The 23,313-nt window shown below is 39.2% G+C and overlaps 1 protein-coding gene across 1 annotated transcript in view; it reads left to right on the top strand.

The window, feature by feature from the left end:
• The window catches only part of LOC133557271 (ankyrin-3-like), a 156,443-nt gene that overhangs the window by 52,219 nt on the left and 80,911 nt on the right, over positions 1–23,313 (top strand). Inside the window, 11 exon segments of the mRNA XM_061907617.1 lie at positions 3–200; positions 3,411–3,509; positions 3,573–3,671; positions 5,138–5,335; positions 5,920–6,018; positions 6,087–6,185; positions 6,679–6,777; positions 9,090–9,185; positions 10,392–10,464; positions 12,614–12,655; positions 19,131–19,166. Coding sequence (XP_061763601.1) covers positions 3–200; positions 3,411–3,509; positions 3,573–3,671; positions 5,138–5,335; positions 5,920–6,018; positions 6,087–6,185; positions 6,679–6,777; positions 9,090–9,185; positions 10,392–10,464; positions 12,614–12,655; positions 19,131–19,166 — 1,138 coding nt within the window.

The raw sequence follows: 23,313 nt of genomic DNA, 5'->3' as shown, positions 1-23,313 counted from the left end.
AGGACGAGCAGACGCCGCTGCACATCGCCAGTCGTCTTGGCAAACAGGACATCGTCCAGCTGTTGGTGACCAAAGGGGCGTGTCCTGATACCACCACCAGTTCCGGCTACACCCCCCTGCACCTGGCCGCCCGGGAGGGGCACCGGGAGGTGGCGGCCACGCTGCTGGACCACGGAGCCAACCTGGGCATCACCACCAAGGTCAGTCATGCACACTCACCATCGTCCACGGTGTCCATACCAAGTCCAGACCTCATGCAAAATTTGCTTCAAAAACAGACAAACTACATATTAATGTTAGCATGTTAGCAGTTAGCAAGTGTTACGTATAAAGTTACATGAGTCTGCATTCTAAGGCAAAAAAGTGAGCATGGTAATGTTAGCACGTTAGCATTCAAACAGTTAGCATGTTTCAAGTACCAAGTTATATGACTTTGAAATTAACACCTGCAAAATTTGCTAAAAAAACAAAGCTAGTGTTGAGTATTAAACTCTGCGACTGTTTTTTGGGGGATATTGACCACGTTGGGGTTCTGGTCAGAGAACACCCGGTCATCTTTTGGACTCTTCCAACTTTAATGGTGCATATCGGGTTACATTAGGTGCAGTCAGTATCTGTAAACCACAAACAAACACACATCAACATTCATCTAAACAACAATATACTTATATATTATGCCTATAGATATGTTCCAAGTAAAGTACTAGAGACATAATATATTGCATTTTCAACAATGGCATGTGAGCTAGCCTCATTAGCAGCAGCAATGCTATCCTAAACAGGGAAAAGATGTTAGCTCGTAGCATTCTGACAACACAGCACTAATAATATTAATAAAACACCAGTAAATGTTACACAAACACAGTGATGTCTATTAATAAACTAAATGAGTCTTGTATAATAATTAACATACTCACAAGGTCAAGGACTAGAGCATGGATGAAACATAGCAGAGAAACAAGTCAGCACACATTAAAACCCGTCAAACAGGAAGCGGAAGTGACACTGTTAAGAAATGCTTCAAAATAAAGTATTTTAGACATAAATAACATGGAGGATTCGTAACAGCTAGCATTCTACAGTTAGCTTGTTAACAGTTAGCAAGTGTCACGGAATAAGTTATGACTCTGAGGTGTACGGCTTAAAAATGGATTAAAAATCCCAGCATGCTGACAGTTAGCATTTGTCACGGACCAAGTTGTACGAGTCCGAGGCATATGCATGCAAAATTTGCTAAAAAAAAAAAAACAAAGTTAGCATTCCACGGTTGGCATGTTAACAGTTAGCAAGTGTTATGTATAAAGTTAGATGAGTCTGTGCTGTAAGGCTGAAAAATTAGCAGTAGAAGTGTTAATGTTAGCATGTTAGTGTGCTAAAAGTGGAACAAAAACCCCACAAAAATATGTCTCTAAATATTTTTTAGCCTTTTATTAGTCTGTTTCATTACAAATTACACTTGCTGTTTAAAAAAGCGAGCATGCTAATGTTAGCACATTAGTGTACTAATTGTGGAAAAAATTCCACAAAAAAATTGTCCTTAAATATGTTTTAGCCTTTTTATTAGCCTGTTTCGTTACAGATGACACTTGCTGTTTAAAAAAGGGAGCTTGCGAATAATAGCACGTTAGCGTGCTAAAAGTGGAAAAAAAACACAAAAATGTGTTTAAATATGTTTTAACCTTTTTATTTAATTGTTTCATTACGATGGCACTTGCTGTTTAAGAATTGATCATGCTAGTGTTAGCAGGTTAGTGTGCTAAAAGTGGGAAGAAAAAAAAACACGAAATTGTGTCTCTAAATATGTTTTAGCCTTTTTATTACAGATGACACTTGTCATTTAAAAAGGTGAGCACGCTAATGTTAGCATGTTAGCATGCTAAAAGTGGAAAAAAACTGTCTTCAAATATGTTTTAGCCTTTTTATTAGCCTGTTTCATTACAGATGACACCTGTTATTTAAAAAGGTGAGCATGCTAATGTTAGCATGTTAGCGTGCTAAAAGTGGGAAAAAAAACTGTCTTCAAATATGTTTTAGCCTTTTTATTAGCCTGTTTCATTACAGATGACACTTGTTATTTAAAAAGGTGAGCATGCTAATGTTAGCATGTTAGTGAGCTAAAAGTGGGGAAAAAAAGTGTCTTTAAATATGTTTTAGCCTTTTTAATAGCCAGTTTCATTACAGATGACACTTGTTATTTAAAAAGGTGAGCATGCTAATGTTAGCATGTTAGTGTGCTAAAAGTGGGGAAAAAAAGTGTCTTTAAATATGTTTTAGCCTTTTTATTAGCCTGTTTCATTACAGATGACACTTGTTATTTAAAAAGGTGAGCATGCTAATGTTAGCATGTAAGTGTGCTAAAAGTGGGGAAAAAAAGTGTCTTTAAATATGTTTTAGCCTTTTTATTAGCCAGTTTCATTACAGATGACACTTGCTGTCTAAAAAAGTGAGCTTGCGAATGTTAGCATGTTAGTGTGCTAAAAGTGGAACAAAAACCCCACAAAAATATGTCTCTAAATATGTTTTAGCCTTTTTATTAGCCTGTTTCGTTACAGATGACACTTGCTGTTTAAAAAAGGGAGCTTGCGAATAATAGCACGTTAGCGTGCTAAAAGTGGAAAAAAAACACAAAAATGTGTTTAAATATGTTTTAACCTTTTTATTTAACTGTTTCATTACGATGGCACTTGCTGTTTAAGAATTGATCATGCTAGTGTTAGCAGGTTAGTGTGCTAAAAGTGGGAAGAAAAAAAAACACGAAATTGTGTCTCTAAATATGTTTTAGCCTTTTTATTACAGATGACACTTGTCATTTAAAAAGGTGAGCACGCTAATGTTAGCATGTTAGCATGCTAAAAGTGGAAAAAAAACCTGTCTTCAAATATGTTTTAGCCTTTTTATTAGCCTGTTTCATTACAGATGACACTTGTTATTTAAAAAGGTGAGCATGCTAATGTTAGCATGTTAGCGTGCTAAAAGTGGAAAAAAAAAGTGTCTTTAAATATGTTTTAGCCTTTTTATTAGCCTGTTTCATTACAGATGACACGTTATTTAAAAAGGTGAGCATGCTAATGTTAGCATGTTAGTGTGCTAAAAGTGGGGGGAAAAAGTGTCTTTAAATATGTTTTAGCCTTTTTATTAGCCAGTTTCATTACAGATGACACTTGTTATTTAAAAAGGTGAGCATGCTAATGTTAGCATGTTAGTGTGCTAAAAGTGAAAAAAAAACCACAAAGATGTTAGCCTTTTTCATTCCAGATGACACGTTGACGTCACATGACCACCACCACACACACACACACACACACACACACACACACACACACACACACACACACACACACACACACACACACAGAGACACACACAGTGTTTATAAGTCAGCAGATGGACATGATGAGTGTGTTTTGCAGAAGGGCTTCACTCCTCTTCACGTGGCAGCAAAGTACGGCAAGTTGGACGTGGCCAACCTTCTCCTGCAGAAGAACGCTGCGCCGGACGCCGCCGGGAAGGTAACGTGTCGTCCTGCGTGTGTGTGTGTGTGTGTGTGTGTCCTGACAGTGTTTTGTGCGCAGAGCGGCCTGACTCCCCTGCACGTGGCGGCGCACTACGACAACCAGAAGGTGGCGCTGTTGCTGCTGAAGCAGGGGGCGTCGCCACACGCTGCCGCCAAGGTAGGAAATGTCATGTGACTTTCACACCTCGGCTGTCTTTTTTTCCTGGCATTCATTCGTGCCACCTGGGGGGGGGGGGGGGGGGGGGGCAGTGAAGCAAACATAAGAAACATTGTAAAAGTCAATAATTGGTTCCAGCCTGGACCAAAGTAAACATAACAAGGAGGTGATGGGTCAACTTTTTATAGATTAAAAAGTCGAAATAACAACGACAAGCTGAACTGTCTTGTATGCACTGCTTCCCCAACGCACACACACACACACACACACACACACACACACACACGCAAAAGTCCCTTTGGTGCACTTTTTAAAGATCAGAAATCACAAAAATCCTTGAATTATTGTTATTCATTTAATTATCTAGAATTATTATTTAATTAGCTTTAGTTAATAATTAATGATGTAAGTAACCATATGTATTATGTATTAGTTAATTAATCATAATAATAATTATTATTACTTATTCAATCATTTAATTACAAAATTATAATTTGATTAATTTTAATCAATATGTAATTATTATTTAAGTATATGTAAAATGTATTATTCAATTAATTAAAATGAATAATATTGATTATAATTACTTAACTGATAATTAATTATCTATAATTATCATTTAATTATGTTTAATGAATATTTATTTATTTAACAATATGTATTATTAATTATTCAATTAATTATAATTAATAATAGTATTTTTATTAATGAATTAATAATTTAATTAACTAGAATAATTGAATTAGTTTTAATAAATATTTAATTATTTATTATGTGAGTGTCTGTCTGTGTTAGTTATGATTTGATTGATTATAATGAATAATATTTAATATTTAATTTGGCTGCCAAAAATAAACTATTAAAAAATTCAAATAATTTTACATTTTATGAACACGGGCAAAGGAGCAGCTGACAAATATATTTACAAACACAAAGTTGTTAAGTCCTTTAAGTGATTTTTATGAGCCTATTTCCTCACATGATGATGTCACAAAGACACGATGATGTCACAAAGACATGATGATGTCACACTGACAGACATGATGATGTCATAAAGACATGATGTCACACCGACAGAAATGATGATGTCACACTGACAGACATGACGATGTCACAAAGACATGATGATGTCACACTGACAGTCATGATGATGTCACACTGGCAAAGACATGATGATGTCACACTGACAGACATGATGATGTCACACTGACAAAGACATGATGATGTCACACTGACAGACATGACGATGTCACAAAGACATGATGATGTCACACTGACAGTCATGATGATGTCACACTGACAGACATGATGTCATACTGACAAAGACATGATGATGTCACAGAGACATGATGATGTCACACGGAGGGCTGGTCCGAAAAAGGCATGATTTTGCGGAGCAGTCAGTTGCCATGACGATGACAATGTTCCTTGAATGCGAGCAGTGGCGGCCATGTTTGTTTGTGCAGAACGGCTACACGCCGCTGCACATCGCCTCCAAGAAGAACCAGATGGAGATCGCCACCACGCTGCTGGAGTACGGCGCCACCAGCAACAGTGTGACGCGGCAGGGCATCACGCCGCTGCACCTGGCCGCCCAGGAGGGTCACGTGGACCTGGTCACGCTGCTGCTGGCGCGCGACGCCGCCGTCAACGCCGCCAACAAGGTCTGGCCCCACCCACCCACACGCCTTCATCCACTCATGGACACACCCACCCACACGCCTTCATCCACTCATGGCCACACCCACACGCCTTCATCCACTCATGGCCACACCCACCCACACGCCTTCATCCACTCATGGACACACCCACCCACACGCCTTCATCCACTCATGGCCACACCCACCCACACGGCTTCATCCACTCATGGCCACACCCACCCACACGCCTTCATCCACTCATGGACACACCCACCCACAAGCCTTCATCCACTCATGGCCACACCCACCCACACACCTTCATCCACTCATAGCCACACCCACCCACACGCCTTCATCCACTCATGGACACACCCACCCACACGCCTTCATCCACTCATGGCCACACCCACCCACACGGCTTCATCCACTAATGGCCACACCCACCCACACACCTTCCTCCACTCATGGCCACACCCACCCACACACCTTCATCCACTCATGGCCACACCCACCCACACACCTTCATCCACTCATGGCCACACCCACACACACGCCTTCATCCGCTCCTGGCGGCGTGAAGCAATCATCATGTTGTTGTTTTCCTTCAGCACGGCCTGACGCCGCTCCACCTGGCAGCCCAGGAGGACAAGGTCAACGTGGCCCAAGTCCTGATCAACCACGGAGCCACATCCGACCCCGAGACCAAGGTGAGCTCCCAGACGCCGGCGAGTCTGCACTTTCTCACCACCTGCCTTTGTCCTTTGTGCGCCGCCAGCTGGGCTACACCCCCCTGCATGTGGCCTGTCACTATGGCAACGTGAAGATGGTCAACTTCCTGCTGAAAAACCAGGCCAAGGTCGACCCAAAGACCAAGGTGCGTACACATCACAGGCTTGCTCCGATACATGGGTGGATACCGATATCATGCAGACTTGTCTTATTCTGTGGGCCCGAATGTTAGAAAACATTGACTGCATCAACAACTGTCCATCTTGCTGTCTTTAAGTTGAAGTGGAGTGCTCATCCATGCAGACACGTTTGTTACTAGATACTTTCTAATACGCCTGGAAGACTTCCTGTGTGATATACAACTTTAATGTTTGTTGTTTGTGTTGACATTAGCTTGCGCGACGTTGTGTGCTTAGCTGTTGAGTAGCTGCTGACTGGAGTTAACTCATCATTCATGACAATAAATAAGATGGCGTTCCCAGGCCATCTTATTTACATCTTGTTTACATATTGTTTACATCTCAAGGACGTCCTTCATCGCAGATTTTAGTCAATGTAATCCCATACTGTTTGGTTTCGTTACCGACTATGGGAGTGATATCAATGATATCATCCATCATGTTGTTGTTGTCGCACAGAACGGCTACACACCTCTCCACCAGGCTGCTCAGCAAGGACACACACACATCATCAACCTGCTGCTGCATCACGGGGCCTCACCCAACCAACTCACCACGGTCAGCACACACACACGCACACATGCACACACACACACACACACATGCACACATGCACACACACACACACACATGCACACACATGCACGCACACACACATGCACACACACACGCACACATGCACACACACACACACACACACACGCACGCACACACAAACACACACACACACACGCACACACACACACACACACACATTGATTTACTCCAGTTTTTTTATCCCAAAAGATGCACTTGAGGTCACTTTAAATCCCCTGACATGTTTTCTAGGTCAAATAGTTGAATAAAAAGTGTATAAAATGTTGATAGTTGAATAAAAAGTGTATAAAATGTGGATAGTTGAATGAAAAGTCTATAAAATGTGGATAGTTGAATAAAAGTCTATAAAACATTGATAGTTGAATAAAAAGTGTATAAAATGTGGATAGTTGAATAAAAAGTCTATAAAATGTGGATAGTTGAATAAAAGTCTATAAAATATTGATAGTTGAATAAAAAGTGTATAAAATGTGGATAGTTGAATAAAAAGTCTATAAAATGTAGATAGTTCAGTAAAAAGTCTATAAAATGTTGATAGTTGAATAAAAAGTGTATAAAATATTGATAATTGAATAAAAAGTGTATAAAATGTGGATAGTTGAATGAAAAGTCTATAAAATATTGATTGTTGAATAAAAAAGTTTATAAAATGTGGATAGTTGAATAAAAGTCTATAAAATGTTGATAGTTGAATAAAAAGTGTAAAAATGTGGATAGTTAAAAAAAAGAGTATAAAATGTGGATAGTTGAATAAAAAGTCTATCAATTGTTGATAGTTGAATAAAAAGTCTATAAAATGTTGATAGTTGAATAAAAAGTGCATAAAATGTTGATAGTTGAATAAAAAGTCTATCAAATGTGGATAGTTAAATAAAAAGTGTATAAAATGTTAATAGTTGAATAAAAAGTGTATAAAATGTGTATAGTTGAATAAAAAGTGTATAAAATGTGGATAGTTGAATAAAAAGTCTATAAAATGTTAATAGTTGAATAAAAAGTGTATAAAATGTTGATAATTGAATAAAAAGTCTATCAAATGTTAATCGTTGAATAAAAAGTGTATTAAATGTTGATAGTTGAATAAAAAGTACATAAAATGCTGATAGTTGAATAAAAAGTCTATCAAATGTGGATAGTTAAATAAAAAGTGTATAAAATGTTAATAGTTGAATAAAAAGTGTATAAAATGTGTATAGTTGAATAAAAAGTGTATAAAATGTGGATAGTTGAATAAAAAGTCTATAAAATGTTGATAGTTGAATAAAAAGTGCATAAAATGTTGATAGTTGAATAAAAAGTGTATAAAATGTGGATAGTTGAATAAAAAGTCTATAAAATGTGGATAGTTAAATAAAAAATCTATAAAATGTTAATAATTGAATAAAAAGTGTATAAAATGTGGATAGTTGAATAAAAGTCTATAAAATGCGGATAGTTGAATAAAAAGTCTATAAAATGTGGATAGTTGAATAAAAAGTGTATAAAATATTGATAGTTGAATAAAAAGTGTATAAAATATTGATAGTTGAATAAAAAGTGTATAAAATATTGATAGTTGAATAAAAAGTGTATAAAATGTGGATAGTTGAATAAAAAGTGTATAAAATGTTGATAGTTGAATAAAAAGTGTATAAAATATTGATAGTTGAATAAAAAGTGTATAAAATGTGGATAGTTGAATAAAAAGTGTATAAAATGTTGATAGTTGAATAAAAAGTGCATAAAATGTTGATAGTTGAATAAAAAGTGTATAAAATGTGGATAGTTGAATAAAAAGTCTATAAAATGTGGATAGTTAAATAAAAAATCTATAAAATGTTAATAATTGAATAAAAAGTGTATAAAATGTGGATAGTTGAATAAAAGTCTATAAAATGCGGATAGTTGAATAAAAAGTCTATAAAATGTGGATAGTTGAATAAAAAGTGTATAAAATATTGATAGTTGAATAAAAAGTGTATAAAATATTGATAGTTGAATAAAAAGTGTATAAAATATTGATAGTTGAATAAAAAGTGTATAAAATGTGGATAGTTGAATAAAAAGTGTATAAAATGTTGATAGTTGAATAAAAAGTGTATAAAATGTGGATAGTTGAATAAAAAGTGTATAAAATGTTGATAGTTGAATAAAAAGTCTATAAACTATTGATAGTTGAATAAAAAGTCTATAAACTATTGATAGTTGAATAAAAAGTGTATAAAATGAGGATAATTGAATAAAAAGTGTATAAAATGTGGATGGTTGAATAAAAAGTGTGTAAAATGTTCCAGAACGGCAACAGTGCTCTGTCCATCGCCAGAAGACTGGGTTACATCTCAGTGGTGGACACACTCAAGGTAGTCACAGAGGAGACGCTGAACACTCTGGTAAGTCACACCTGCACACACTTTTGTTGTATTGCTGGATACACCATGCACACTTTGTTGTATTGTTAGGCCTGGCAATACATTCTAATCTTTGATTAATCACACTGACTGATCATTCATGACTAGAATTTGATTAGTCACACTGACTGATCATTCATGACTACAATTTGATTAGTCACACTGACTGGAGTTAACTCATCATTCATGACAATAGTTTGATTAGTCACACTGACTGGAGTTAACTCAGCATTCATGACAATAGTTTGATTAGTCACACTGACTTGAGTTAACTCATCATTCATTACAATAATTTGATTAGTCACACTGACTTGAGTTAACTCATCATTCATGACAATAATGAAGTTTTATCTTCATGTCTTAAAAAGTGTGGACATGTGACTACACTATTGGTTTGCTTGATGCAAATGTTTGTTTAGTAAACATTAAAGTTGTTTTTTCAAACATGGCAACACAAAAAGAAGACATGCTGACCACTTCTGACACTCTTTACAAAAAAATACTATAAAATAGATCATTTCTAACTATTTCATTTTCAGCTCAAATGTACTAACTTGTGCAGATGACCATTAAGAAACACTGACACAGTATCAATGCAGTGTCCATACAGTATCAATGCAGTGTCCATACAGTATCAATCCAGTGTCCATACAGTATCAATACAGTGTCCATACAGTATCAATACAGTGTCCATACAGTATCAATACAGTGTCCATACAGTATCAATGCAGCGTCCATACAGTATCAATGCAGTGTCCATACAGCTAGTGAGTGTGCCACACACTCTCTGAGGCCTCATTGTCCTATCATTAGTACACATTGTTGTATTTATGAAACATTAGTAATATATAATATATTACTTATTTTATATATTATTATTATAATATATATATATATATATATAATTATTATTATTTATTATTTTTTGAAACTGATTGAATTTATATTTTATCTTCGGTAAGCATAACAAAACAATTTAAATGTCAATAAATGTTTTGTACAAAACGTGCAGTAGTTGTGTCTCATCCACTCATCTTCCTGCTGGGAAATGTTCGAAGAATGTATTTGAGGGGAGAACAGCGCCCTCTGCCTGACTTTCAGCATAGTTGCAGCACACCTGCAGCTAGCGCCACCACACCTGCGTCCATTTGAGTGAGCACAGCAAATATGAAGGTGTGATGTTTGCAGACGGTGACGGAGAAACACAAGATGAATGTTCCGGAGACCATGAACGAGGTGTTGGACATGTCTGATGATGACGGTAACTTCCTCACTTTCACTTTCACTTTCACTACATGACCTGCTTTCTTCTACTCTCTACCTCACTTTGTATCACACATCTCTTCCACACTGACACAAATATCGAGACATTTAACATCACTTTTATGATGAAGTCAGCAGTGTTTCTCACCTTCTTTATCACTTCTGCCATGTCTGGTGGATTATTTTGCTGCAGTTGTGATCAATAAAGCCAAAAGTAGTGAGACTAAACCAACAAGACTTTTGTGTGAGCGGGAACAGCTCTCAAGGTCATTATCAGCAATCAATAACAGTATTGATCCGATATCAGCACCAATCATACCTGTATCATCTTGTGGCGGGGAAAGGTTGGATGACGTAAAAGGAGTCAAACAGCATGATGACAAACACTGACAGTCTGGAATTAACTTATGCTGTCTTTAAATCGAAGTGGAGTGGTTATTGTTTTGTTTTTTATTATTGTTTGTTACAAAATACTTTCTGATACGGAGACTTTGTATGTGTGAGTAATATGAAACCGGGATTATTTGATACTTGTTTATGTTGACACGTGATATTTGACACTGCAATATTGTTTTGGTGTTACCCATGTAGAGCTAGTGTGTGCTTAGCTGTTGTGTAGCTGCTATCTCCTAGTAGCTTATAGCCTAGCATGTTGAAGTATGACTTTAGTAAAATAGAAGACCTTCTGTGCTTATTGGAGGACATTTAGATGCTAACTTTGCACAAGTAAACAGGCTGCGGGACTGCTTGTATCGCACGTGATATCACACACAAGTAAACAGGCTGCGGGACTGCTTGTATCACACATGATATCACTTACAAGTAAACACGCTGCGGGACTGCTTGTGTCGCACATGATATCACGCACAAATAAACACGCTGCGGGACTGGCTGTATCGCACATGATACAACACACAAGTAAACACGCTGCGGGACTGCTTGTATCACACACAAGTGAAAATGTTGCAGGTCTCCTGGTATCGCACGTGATATCACACACAAGTAAACACACTGCAGGACTGCTTGTATTGCAGATGATATCACACACAAGTAAACACACAAGTCGACACTGCAGGACTGCTTGTATCGGAGATATTATCAGGAAGTTTAGACGCAATCGGATATAACTTGATACATGTTTTTTTGCTGATATCGGAACAATATCTGATATCAATTTGGGATGGGGAGCGTTCCAGGCAGACTTTTACCTTTTTTCATTCAAGCTAGCATAGCGGTTAGCATTGTGTGTCCATGCTAGTTGCACATTTGAAAACTTCTTTAACACAATCGCGCATCCATCCATAACGGTGATACATCTAAGGACCACCATGTGTGCCATGACCCCACCCCTAACCCCTAACTGTCTGTACATCATGCCCCCACCCCTAACCCCTAACTGTCTGTACATCATGCCCCCACCCCTAACCCCTAAGTGTGTGTAGCATCATGCTTTAACCCCTAAGTGTGTGTAGCATCATACTTTAACCCCTAAGTGTGTGTAGCATCATACTTTAACCCCTAAGTGTATGTACCATCATGCTTTAACCCCTAAGTGTGTGTAGCATCATGCTTTAACCCCTAAGTGTGTGTAGCATCATACTTTAACCCCTAAGTGTGTGTAGCGTCATACTTTAACCCCTAAGTGTGTGTAGCATCATACTTTAACCCCTAAGTGTGTGTAGCATCATACTTTAACCCCTAAGTGTGTGTAGCATCATACTTTAACCCCTAAGTGTGTGTAGCGTCATACTTTAACCCCTAAGTGTGTGTAGCATCATACTTTAACCCCTAAGTGTGTGTAGCATCATGCTTTAACCCCTAAAGTGTGTGTAGCATCATGCTTTAACCCCTAAGTGTGTGTAGCATCATGCTTTAACCCCTAAGTGTGTGTAGCATCATGCTTTAACCCCTAGGTGTGTGTAGCATCATGCTTTAACCCCTAAGTGTGTGTAGCATCATACTTTAACCCCTAAGTGTGTGTAGCATCATGCTTTAACCCCTAAAGTGTGTGTAGCATCATGCTTTAACCCCTAAGTGTGTGTAGCATCATGCTTTAACCCCTAAGTGTGTGTACCATCATGCTTTAACCCCTAAGTGTGTGCAGGTCCTTCAGTTCCTCTAACATCTTCCCTCCATCCCACTCACAGTCTGTAAAGTTGCTGAGGACTATTTGTCTGATGTGGATGAAGGTACTTGTCATCTTTTCATCCTTCTTCTCATTCACTTTCCTCTCTCCATCATTTCTCTCATGACCTCCTTTTCTCCTATTTGACCTTGAAAGCATCATGTTCTTCTCTATTTGACCTTCAACCTGTGCACAGACATCAGGGGTGTCCAAACTTTTACCCCTCAAATATCAAAGCATGAAGGGGCTATTTTGATAGTTTGATCATTTATTTATTTATTTATTTATATATATATATATATATATATATATATATATATATATATATATATATATATATATATATATAGCGTAGTAATTAGAGCCCTAAATAGATCAACAATATATAACAGATTTTTTTCTTGTACTTTGGATGTTTAAAAGTATAAATCAACTTCAGATCCATCTGTCAAATATAAGTTATTATTGTTGTTTTGTTTGTTTTTTATGCCCTTTTTGTTCAATATTTTGTAGTAGTTTTATATGGCAGAAACGAAAAATATGCAGTATTTCCCCCCAAAAAATTCCTTCCAAGTGTAATATTTGATGTGAAGTAATTAGAGCCCAAAATAAGACAACTATTGATGATATCAGTTTTTAATTCATTAATATATTTTGAGCAAGGAATGTTTAAAAAATATCCCACATGGCTCCAAAAGGATGTCACTCGTGAAAGTTTTAAACATAATTCATACATTATTTAATTGTTTCACTTTCAATGTTTAAATATTTACATCAAATTCAGATCTATTATAAGTTTGTATTTGTTTTTTGGTTTGTTTTATGCCCTTTTTATATAAAGAAGATGTTGATTTCATGGCAAAAAAAAAAAATATGCAATATTTTCCTCAACAAATGTTTCAAAGTGTGATATTTGATGTGAAGTCATGGCAGCTTCCAGCAGATCAATAATTCATAACAACATTATTAATTTTATTTTCAAGTAATGACAGTTAAAAAAATATTTATATATACATTTCTGTTTTTGTTTGTTTCCTTTATGCTTTTTCTATCTAAGAAAACTGCATTTTTTATGGCAGCAACATTTCCCCCAACAAAATATTACATGTGAATTAATTGGAGCCATAAATAAGTCAGCAATGATTTTGATTCATTATTATTTTTGAGCAATGACCGTTTTTCTAAAAGTTCTACTAATAATCTGAGGGATACAAAATATCATAAAATAAGTCAGACATTATTTCATATTTTTACTTTCTACACTTAAAGGCCTACTGAAACTCACTACTAGCAGTCTGATAGTTTATATATCAATGATGAAATATTAACATTGGAACACATGCTAGTATGTTAACTTACTAAATTGCAATTTTAAATTTCGTGCTGAATTATCCTGCTAAAACGTCGCAGTATGATGACACGTGCGCGTGACATCACGCATTGTAGAGGACATTATGTTCCAGCATCGTTCCCACCTATAAGTCGTCTGTTTTCATCGCATAGTTCCACAGTATTCTGGACAGCTGTGTTGCTGAATCTTTTGCAATTTGTTCAATGAATAATGGAGACGTCAAAGAAGAAAGCTGTAGGTGGGAAGCGGTGTATTGCGGCCACCTTTAGCAACACAAACACAGCCGGTGTTTCATTGTTTACATTCCCGAAAGATGACGGTCAAGCTTAAATATGGAACAGAGCGGTCAAGCGAACACGGTTGGATTGGACCACACACACAAAGTACAGTGTATTATGCAGCGATCATTTCGAAAGATTGTGTTTCGAAGAGGGTTCCTTGCGAAGGGCAGAGATGGGCATTGCCACCACCCGTGGTGCGGGGCCGACCTTCAGGTTGTACAGGTACAACAATATAATCTCACTAAAACATTAGTAACACAATAAGCAGATAAGGGATTTTCCAGAATTATCCTAGTAAATGTGTCTAATAACATCTGAATCTCTCCCACTGTATAGTCTTTTTTTTCTAGTCCTTCACTCTCACTTTCCTCATCCACGAATCTTTCATCCTCGCTCAAATTAATGGGGAAATTGTCGCTTTGTCGGTCCGAATCGCTCTCGCTGCTGGTGGCCATGATTGTAAACAATGTTCAGATGTGAGGAGCTCCACAACCCGTGACGTCACGCGCACATCGTCTGCTACTTCCTGTACAGGCAAGGCTTTTTTATTAGCGACCAAAAGTTGCCAACTTTATCATCGATGTTCTCTACTAAATCCTTTCAGCAAAAATATGGCAATATGGCAAAATGATGAAGTATGACACATAGAATGGACCCGCTATCCCCCTTTAAATAAGAACATCTCATTTCAGTAGGACTTTACATTCGTTTTTTTGCAATATTTTGTTTATGTTCTTTTTGTCAAATAGAACTTTGTTTCTTTGATGGCAAAAACAGCAAATATGAAATGTTTCCCCCGACAATACTTGACAGTTTAATACTTGACGTGATGTCATCAAGTCTGAATAAATCATCATCATATTCTCAGCAATGACAGCGTCAAAATAAAATCACTAAAATGATTCTACATTTTTTTTGTTTTATGCCTTTTCTGTGTGAGACAGTTGTGTCAAACATGAGGCCCGCGGGCTGGATCAGGTCCGCGAACAGGTTTTATCCGGCCCACGGGTTGAGTTTGCTAAGAATAAAAATGAGCCAAAATGTTTAAATGGAATAAAGTGCTATTCTAAATGTGTCCACTAGATGTCACAATAGCAACTCTTTGTAGACTATGCTACATATGCAAAAAAAAAAGTAATAAACAACATGAGGTTTGCGCACCTGTCGAGGAAAATGATCAAACTACATGTGGCCCCCGTCTAAAATGATCTCCATGTGGCCCCCGTCTAAAATGATCAAACTACATTTGGCCCCCGTCTAAAATGATCAATCTACATGTGGCCCCCACCTAAAATGGTCTCCATGTGGCCCCCGTCTAAAATGATCAAACTACATGTGGCCCCCGTCTAAAATGATCTCCATGTGGCCCCCGTCTAAAATGATCAAACTACATGTGGCCCCCGTCTAAAATGATCTCCATGTGGCCCCCGTCTAAAATGATCAAACTACATTTGGCCCCCGTCTAAAATGATCAATCTACATGTGGCCCCCACCTAAAATGGTCTCCATGTGGCCCCCGTCTAAAATGATCAAACTACATGTGGCCCCCGTCTAAAATGATCTCCATGTGGCCCCCGTCTAAAATGATCAAACTACATGTGGCCCCCACCTAAAATGGTCTCCATGTGGCCCCCGTCTAAAATGATCTCCATGTGGCCCCCATCTAAAATGATCAAACTACATGTGGCCCCCACCTAAAATGGTCTCCATGTGGCCCCCGTCTAAAATGATCAAACTACATGTGGCCCCCACCTAAAATGGTCTCCATGTGGCCCCCGTCTAAAATGATCTCCATGTGGCCCCCGTCTAAAATGATCAAACTACATGTGGCCCCCGTCTAAAATGGTCTCCATGTGGCTCCCGTCTAAAATGATCAATCTACATGTGGCCCCCACCTAAAATGGTCTCCATGTGGCCCCCGTCTAAAATGGTCTCCACGTGGCCCCCGTCTCAAATGATCTCCATGTGGCCCCCGTCTAAAATGGTCTCCACGTGAACCCCGTCTAAAGTGATCTCCATGTGGCCCCCGTCTAAAATGATCTCCATGTGGCCCCCGTCTAGAATGGTCTCCATGTGGCCCCCGTCTAAAATGATCTCCACGTGGCCCCCGTCTAAAATGATCTCCACGTGGCCCCCCCCCGTCTAAAATGATCTCCATGTGGCCCCCGTCTAAAATTATCTCCATGTGGCCCCCGTCTAAAATGATCTCCACGTGGCCCCCGTCTAAAATGATCTCCATGTGGCCCCCGTCTAAAATGATCTCCATGTGGCCCCCGTCTCAAATGATCTCCATGTGGCCCCCGTTTAAAATGATCTCTACGTGGCCCAGTCTAAAATGGTCTCCATGTGGCCCCCGTCTAAAATGATCTCCATGTGGCCCCCGTCTAAAATGGTCTCCACGTGGCCCCCGTCTAAAATGATCTCCACGTGGCCCCCGTCTAAAATGATCTCCATGTGGCCCCCGTCTAAAATGGTCTCCACGTGGCCTCCGTCTAAAATGATCTCCATGTGGCCCCCGTCTAGAATGGTCTCCATGTGGCCCCCGTCTAAAATGATCTCCACGTGGCCCCCGTCTAAAATGGTCTCCACGTGGCCCAGTCTAAAATGATCTCCATGTGGCCCCCGTCTAAAATGGTCTCCATGTGGCCCCCGTCTAGAATGGTCTCCACGTGGCCCCCGTCTAAAATGATCTCCACGTGGCCCCCGTCTGAAATTATCTCCATGTGGCCCCCGTCTGAAATGATCTCCATGTGGCCCCCGTCCAATATGGTCTCCATGTGGCCCCCGTCTAAAATGATCTCCACGTGGCCCCCGTCTAAAATGATCTCCATGTGGCCCCCGTCTAGAATGGTCTCCATGTGGCCCCCGTCTAAAATGATCTCCACGTGGCCCCCGTCTAAAATGATCTCCACGTGGCCCCCGTCTAAAATGATCTCCACGTGGCCCCCGTCTAAAATGGTCTCCATGTGGCCCCCGTCTGAAATGATCTCCACGTGGCCCCCGTCTAAAATGATCTCCACGGGGCCCCCGTCTAAAATGATCTCCATGTGGCCCCCGTCTAAAATGGTCTCCACGTGGCCCCCGTCTAAAATGATCTCCACGGGGCCCCCGTCTAAAATGATCTCCATGTGGCCCCCGTCTAAAATGGTCTCCACGTGGCCCCCGTCTAAAATGATCTCCATGTGGCCCCCGTCTAAAATGGTCTCCATGTGGCCCCCGTCTAAAATGATCTCCATGTGGCCCCCGTCTAAAATGGTCTCCATGTGGCCCCCGTCTAAAATGATCTCCATGTGGCCCCCGTCTAAAATGGTCTCCATGTGGCCCCCGTCTAAAATGATCTCCATGTGGCCCCCGTCTAAAATGATCTCCATGTGGCCCCCGTCTAGAATGGTCTCCATGTGGCCCCCGTCTAAAATGATCTCCACGTGGCCCCCGTCTAAAATGATCTCCACGTGGCCCCCGTCTAAAATGGTCTCCATGTGGCCCCCGTCTGAAATGATCTCCACGTGGCCCCCGTCTAAAATGATCTCCACGGGGCCCCCGTCTAAAATGATCTCCATGTGGCCCCCGTCTAAAATGGTCTCCACGTGGCCCCCGTCTAAAATGATCTCCACGGGGCCCCCGTCTAAAATGATCTCCATGTGGCCCCCGTCTAAAATGGTCTCCACGTGGCCCCCGTCTAAAATGATCTCCATGTGGCCCCCGTCTAAAATGGTCTCCATGTGGCCCCCGTCTAAAATGATCTCCATGTGGCCCCCGTCTGAAATGATCTCCATGTGGCCCCCGTCTAAAATGGTCTCCATGTGGCCCCCGTCTAAAATGATCTCCATGTGGCCCCCGTCTAAAATGGTCTCCATGTGGCCCCCGTCTAAAATGATCTCCATGTGGCCCCCGTCTAAAATGGTCTTCATGTGCCCCCCGTCTAAAATGATCTCCATGTGGCCCCCGTCTAAAATGGTCTTCATGTGCCCCCCGTCTAAAATGGTCTCCATGTGGCCCCCGTCTAAAATGGTCTCCATGTGGCCCCCGTCTAAAATGATCTCCATGTGGCCCCCGTCTGAAATGATCTCCATGTGGCCCCCGTCTAAAATGGTCTCCATGTGGCCCCCGTCTAAAATGATCTCCATGTGGCCCCCGTCTAAAATGGTCTCCATGTGGCCCCCGTCTAAAATGATCTCCATGTGGCCCCCGTCTAAAATGGTCTTCATGTGCCCCCCGTCTAAAATGATCTCCATGTGGCCCCCGTCTAAAATGGTCTTCATGTGCCCCCCGTCTAAAATGGTCTCCATGTGGCCCCCGTCTAAAATGGTCTCCATGTGGCCCCCGTCTAAAATGGTCTCCACGTGGCCCCCGTCTAAAATGATCTCCACGTGGCCCCCGTCTAAAATGGTCTCCATGTGGCCCCCGTCTCTAAGAAAACTATTTCGGGGACATTTAGGCCTGACAAGAGAGTTTGTATTGAAGTAATAAAATATGTCAAGCAGTCATAAAATACATTTTGATTCATTATTATTCTTTTTTTGAGCAATGTCACTTTTTAAAGCAAAAAATCATCTTTGTGTTATTTGTTCTTTTGTTCCACTTTTATTTTAAATAGTATTTTTAGAACGTAACCTAACCACACTTTGGACACCTCGTCTGGAGATTATATTTACTCTCACGTCTTCTCAGCCTTTTCTCTTGGTTGCCATGGCGACAGGCTGGCGTTGTGGACTGTGTGTGTGTGTGTGCGTGTGTGTGTGTGTGTGTGTGTGTGTGTGTGTGTGTGTGTGTGTGTGTGTGTGTGTGTGAGCGCTTTCTTTTCTCTCTGCCCGTCTTGTTTGCACACACAGACACACACACACTTCACACACACACTTGATCCTTTGTGTCTTCACACAGTGACACACAATGTTTTGTTGCAACAGAGGTGCATTCTGGGAATGTGTGCATCTACTACTGCTGTAAGTGCAAAACAACAACTTCCTTTCTATTGAAACTAACACAAATAACCTGAGTGGGACTTCTCGTGTGTCCAAGTGTGGCTGCTGTGTGTAACTCTAACACACACACACACACTAATTTGGGATCATCAACCCCCACCCCCCCCCTTCCCCACTGAGGGGGTGTGATGTCACCTGCTATAATGTCAACAATGAGACCACTAAACTGCAGATCCTGTCACACGTTGAAAGAAAAGGTCCTCATGCTTGGTTCAATGTTGGTTTCTCCACTTTCTCAACATAACTCTTTGTCTACTTTCACTTTCACTTTCACTTTCATTTGGCACTGGGACATCAGAGGAGTCCTGGAGAGGGGGAGGGGTGGGGGTGTTGGGGTCAGCTGAAAAGAAGAAAAGTGTTTTTGTCCTTCCTACAAGTAGTGACCATCCTGCTATTCTTACACCTACGTCTTCTACAGTAATGCATGTACAGTAGAGTACAGTAAACACTGTGCATGTACAGTAGAGTGCAGTACACACTGTGTGAGTACAGTAGAGTACAGTACATATTGTGCATGTACAGTAGATTACATTACATACTTTGAATGTACAGTAGAGTACAGTACATATTGTGAGTGTACAGTAGAGTACAGTACACACTGTGCATGTACAGTAGAGTACAGTACATATTGTGCGTGTACAGTAGAGTACAGTGCATACTGTACTCTACTGTACTTTGTGCAGGAACGGTGAATAAGTGTGAGTGGCAGTGAAATGTTGGAATGTCCACAGTGAGGTGAGTGAGACTTCCAATCAGGTGAGAAATGTGGGAGATGGAGAAGTTTCTATATTGATTGTTTATTTTTAATGGGGGTAAATTCCTGGTAATCCGGAATTTTTATTTTTGGAACTTGGAACACTCTGGCTTAAATGTGAGTGGACTGTGTGGAAGTTAGAAGTGTTCAAATCTGATGAGAAAGATGGAATATACAGTAGATTGTTAATGACCACTCATTCTCTAAACCAGGGATCGGGAACCTTTTTGGCTGAGAGAGCCATGAAAGACAAATATTTCAAAATGTATTTCCGTGAGAGCCATATCATATTTTTTAACACTGAATACAACCAAATGTGTGCATTTTTAAGTAAGACCAACATGTTTAGAGTATAATAAATCTCCTATTCTTTTTAATAACATTCTTATTCTGAAGTTAACCAATAATAAATCAAATACTTCTTACCATTAATGTGACTTCTTGAACAAGTCTGGTAGAAAACGGATGGATGGATAAAATGCATGAGAATTTTTTTATATTTTGAACGGTATTTTTAGCACTGTGATTACTAGCAGAATTATTCATAATTATCGTGTTAAGCCAGGGGTGTCCAAACTTTTTCCACTGAGGGCCACACACTGAAAAATCCAAGCAAGCTGGGGCCATTTTCATCATTTTTATTTTAAAAACCAATACAAAGTATTTATAAAAAATATACATTCAGGCCTCCACCCAGTTATAATCCCAGGGACCCCAAAGGGTTTTGGTCCAAAAAAAATATTAAAAATGTGTCATTATTCAGTATTATAATTTTTATTATTATGCAAGTTTTAAATCTCCAGATCAACATTAGAAAAAAAATTAGAAAAAAAACACAAAATATGCAATATTTTCACCCAATAACTTTTTTAGCTGGAATATTTGAGATTATATAATAATTGGAGCCTTAATTTTGGATTTTGATTCATTATTTTTTGAGCAATGACACTTAAAAACAAATCACACTAAAATAATTGGGGATCCAAAAGTGTCCTACTCATTAAAGTGTTAAAAAATAAATTATACATTTTATTTACTGTTTACTTTTAGCACAATAATCTCGATCAACTTCAGATATATCCGTCAATTTTAAGTTTTATTATTGTTTATGTTTTGTTTGTTTGCTTTAGGCCCTTCTTTAAAAAAAAACAGCTCAGTTTTTTATATGACAAAACACAAAATATGCAACATTTTCCCCCCAAAATATCTCACAGTGGAATATTTAATGTGACATAATTGAAGCTTTGAATAAGTCAATAATTCAAAATGACATTGAGTTTGATTCATTATTATTTTTTAAAGAAAGAAACATCCTGTTATTAAAACATTGCAACATGTTCTTGTTATATTTCACCTGGTTGCTCTTTTATATCACTTTTTATGTTTGTAATTTTTTTTTAAATTGTATTCTTCAAATGTGCCGTGGGGCCGTTAACAAATGACCCGCAGGCCACACTTTGGACAGCCCTGTGTTGAGCAATGTCAGCTAAGATTTATCTGAGAGCCAGATGTAGTCATCAAAAGAGCCACATCTGGCTCTAGAGCCATAGGTTCCCGACCCCTGTTCTAGAGGCTGGAAATGTTGGGAAAACAACCCTCTTCAACCGTTCCACAGTCCAAACATTCCTCTTAATCAGGACAAAATTCCAGGAATTCCGTAATACCATTTCTCAATTAAAAACGTTGCTAATTCAACATTTCTCGACCAATTTGAAAAAATTCTACTCATTCAGAACATTCAGGTCTTTTAACATTTTCAAAAAAAATCCCGCTTTTCCCGAAATTCCAATTAAAAACAATGGAAACTATGTTCAAAGTTCCACATTTCCCACATTTTGCATCTGATTCGAACTGTTCCAACTCCATGATAATCAGCCTGTTCAAAAATGTGTGCTCTACTTCAAAAATTTAAAAAAAAATTCCCGGATTTCCAAAAATTCACAATTATAGGGACATTTTTACCTTTCGAAAATGAATTGTCCATTTTTAAACCTTCAATAATTCCCACATTTTTCAACCGATACAAACTATTCCACCTTCAACACATTCAACTCATCCTGGAAATTCAATAATTTTTCCAGGTTTCAAAAAATTCCAGGAATTCCCGTTTCTTCAAACCTTTTTTTCTGTGGACAACTTCCACATTTTCCAACCCACTTCAACCGTTCCACAGTCCAAACATTCCTCTTAATCAGGACAAAACACCGTTTTTTTTCAGACGACAACATTTCCAGATTTTCCCAACGTTCCAGGAATTCCGTAATACCATTTCTCAATTAAAAACGTTGCTACTTCAACATTTCTCGACCAATTTGAAAAATTTCTACTCATTCAGAACATTCAGGTCTTTTAACATTTTCAAAAAAAATCCCGCTTTTCCCGAAATTCCAATTAAAAACAATGGAAACTATGTTCAAAGTTCCACATTTCCCACATTTTGCATCTGATTGGAACTGTTCCAACTCCATGATAATCAGCCTGTTCAAAAATGTGTGCTCTACTTCAAAAATATAAAAAAAATCCCGGATTTCCAAAAATTCACAATTTTCAGGGACATTTTTACCTTTCGAAAATGAATTGTCCATTTTTAAACCTTCAATAATTCCCACATTTTTCAACCGATACAAACTATTCCACCTTCAACACATTCAACTCATCCTGGAAATTCAATAATTTTTCCAGGTTTCAAAAAATTCCAGGAATTCCCGTTTCTTCAAACCTTTTTTTCTGTGGACAACTTCCACATTTTCCAACCCACTTCAACGGTTCCACAGTCCAAACATTCCTCTTAATCAGGACAAAACACCGTTTTTTTTCAGACGACAACATTTCCAGATTTTCCCAACGTTCCAGGAATTCCGTAATACCATTTCTCAATTAAAAACGTTGCTACTTCAACATTTCTCGACCAATTTGAAAAATTTCTACTCATTCAGAACATTCAGGTCTTTTAACATTTTCAAAAAAAATCCCGCTTTTCCCGAAATTCCCATTAAAAACAATGGAAAATCTGTTCAAAGTTCCACATTTCCCACATTTTGCATCTGATTGGAACTGTTCCAACTCCATGATAATCAGCCTGTTCAAAATTGTGTGCTCTACTTCAAAAATAAAAAAAAATCCCGGATTTCCAAAAATTCACAATTTTCAGGGACATTTTTCCCTTTCAAAATGAAAAGGGACGGCGTGGCGCAGTGGCAGAGTGGCCGTGCGCAACCCGAGGGTCCCTGGTTCAAATCCCACCTAGTACCAACCTCGTCACGTCCGTTGTGTCCTGAGCAAGACACTTCACCCTTGCCCCTGATGGGTGCTGGTTGGCGCCTTGCATGGCAGCTCCCTCCATCAGTGTGTGAA

This window comes from Nerophis ophidion, linkage group LG08 (assembly GCF_033978795.1).
Source record: "Nerophis ophidion isolate RoL-2023_Sa linkage group LG08, RoL_Noph_v1.0, whole genome shotgun sequence".
Classification (NCBI taxonomy): Eukaryota; Metazoa; Chordata; class Actinopteri; order Syngnathiformes; family Syngnathidae; genus Nerophis; species Nerophis ophidion.
This window is presented reverse-complemented; position numbering and strand designations above follow the sequence as displayed.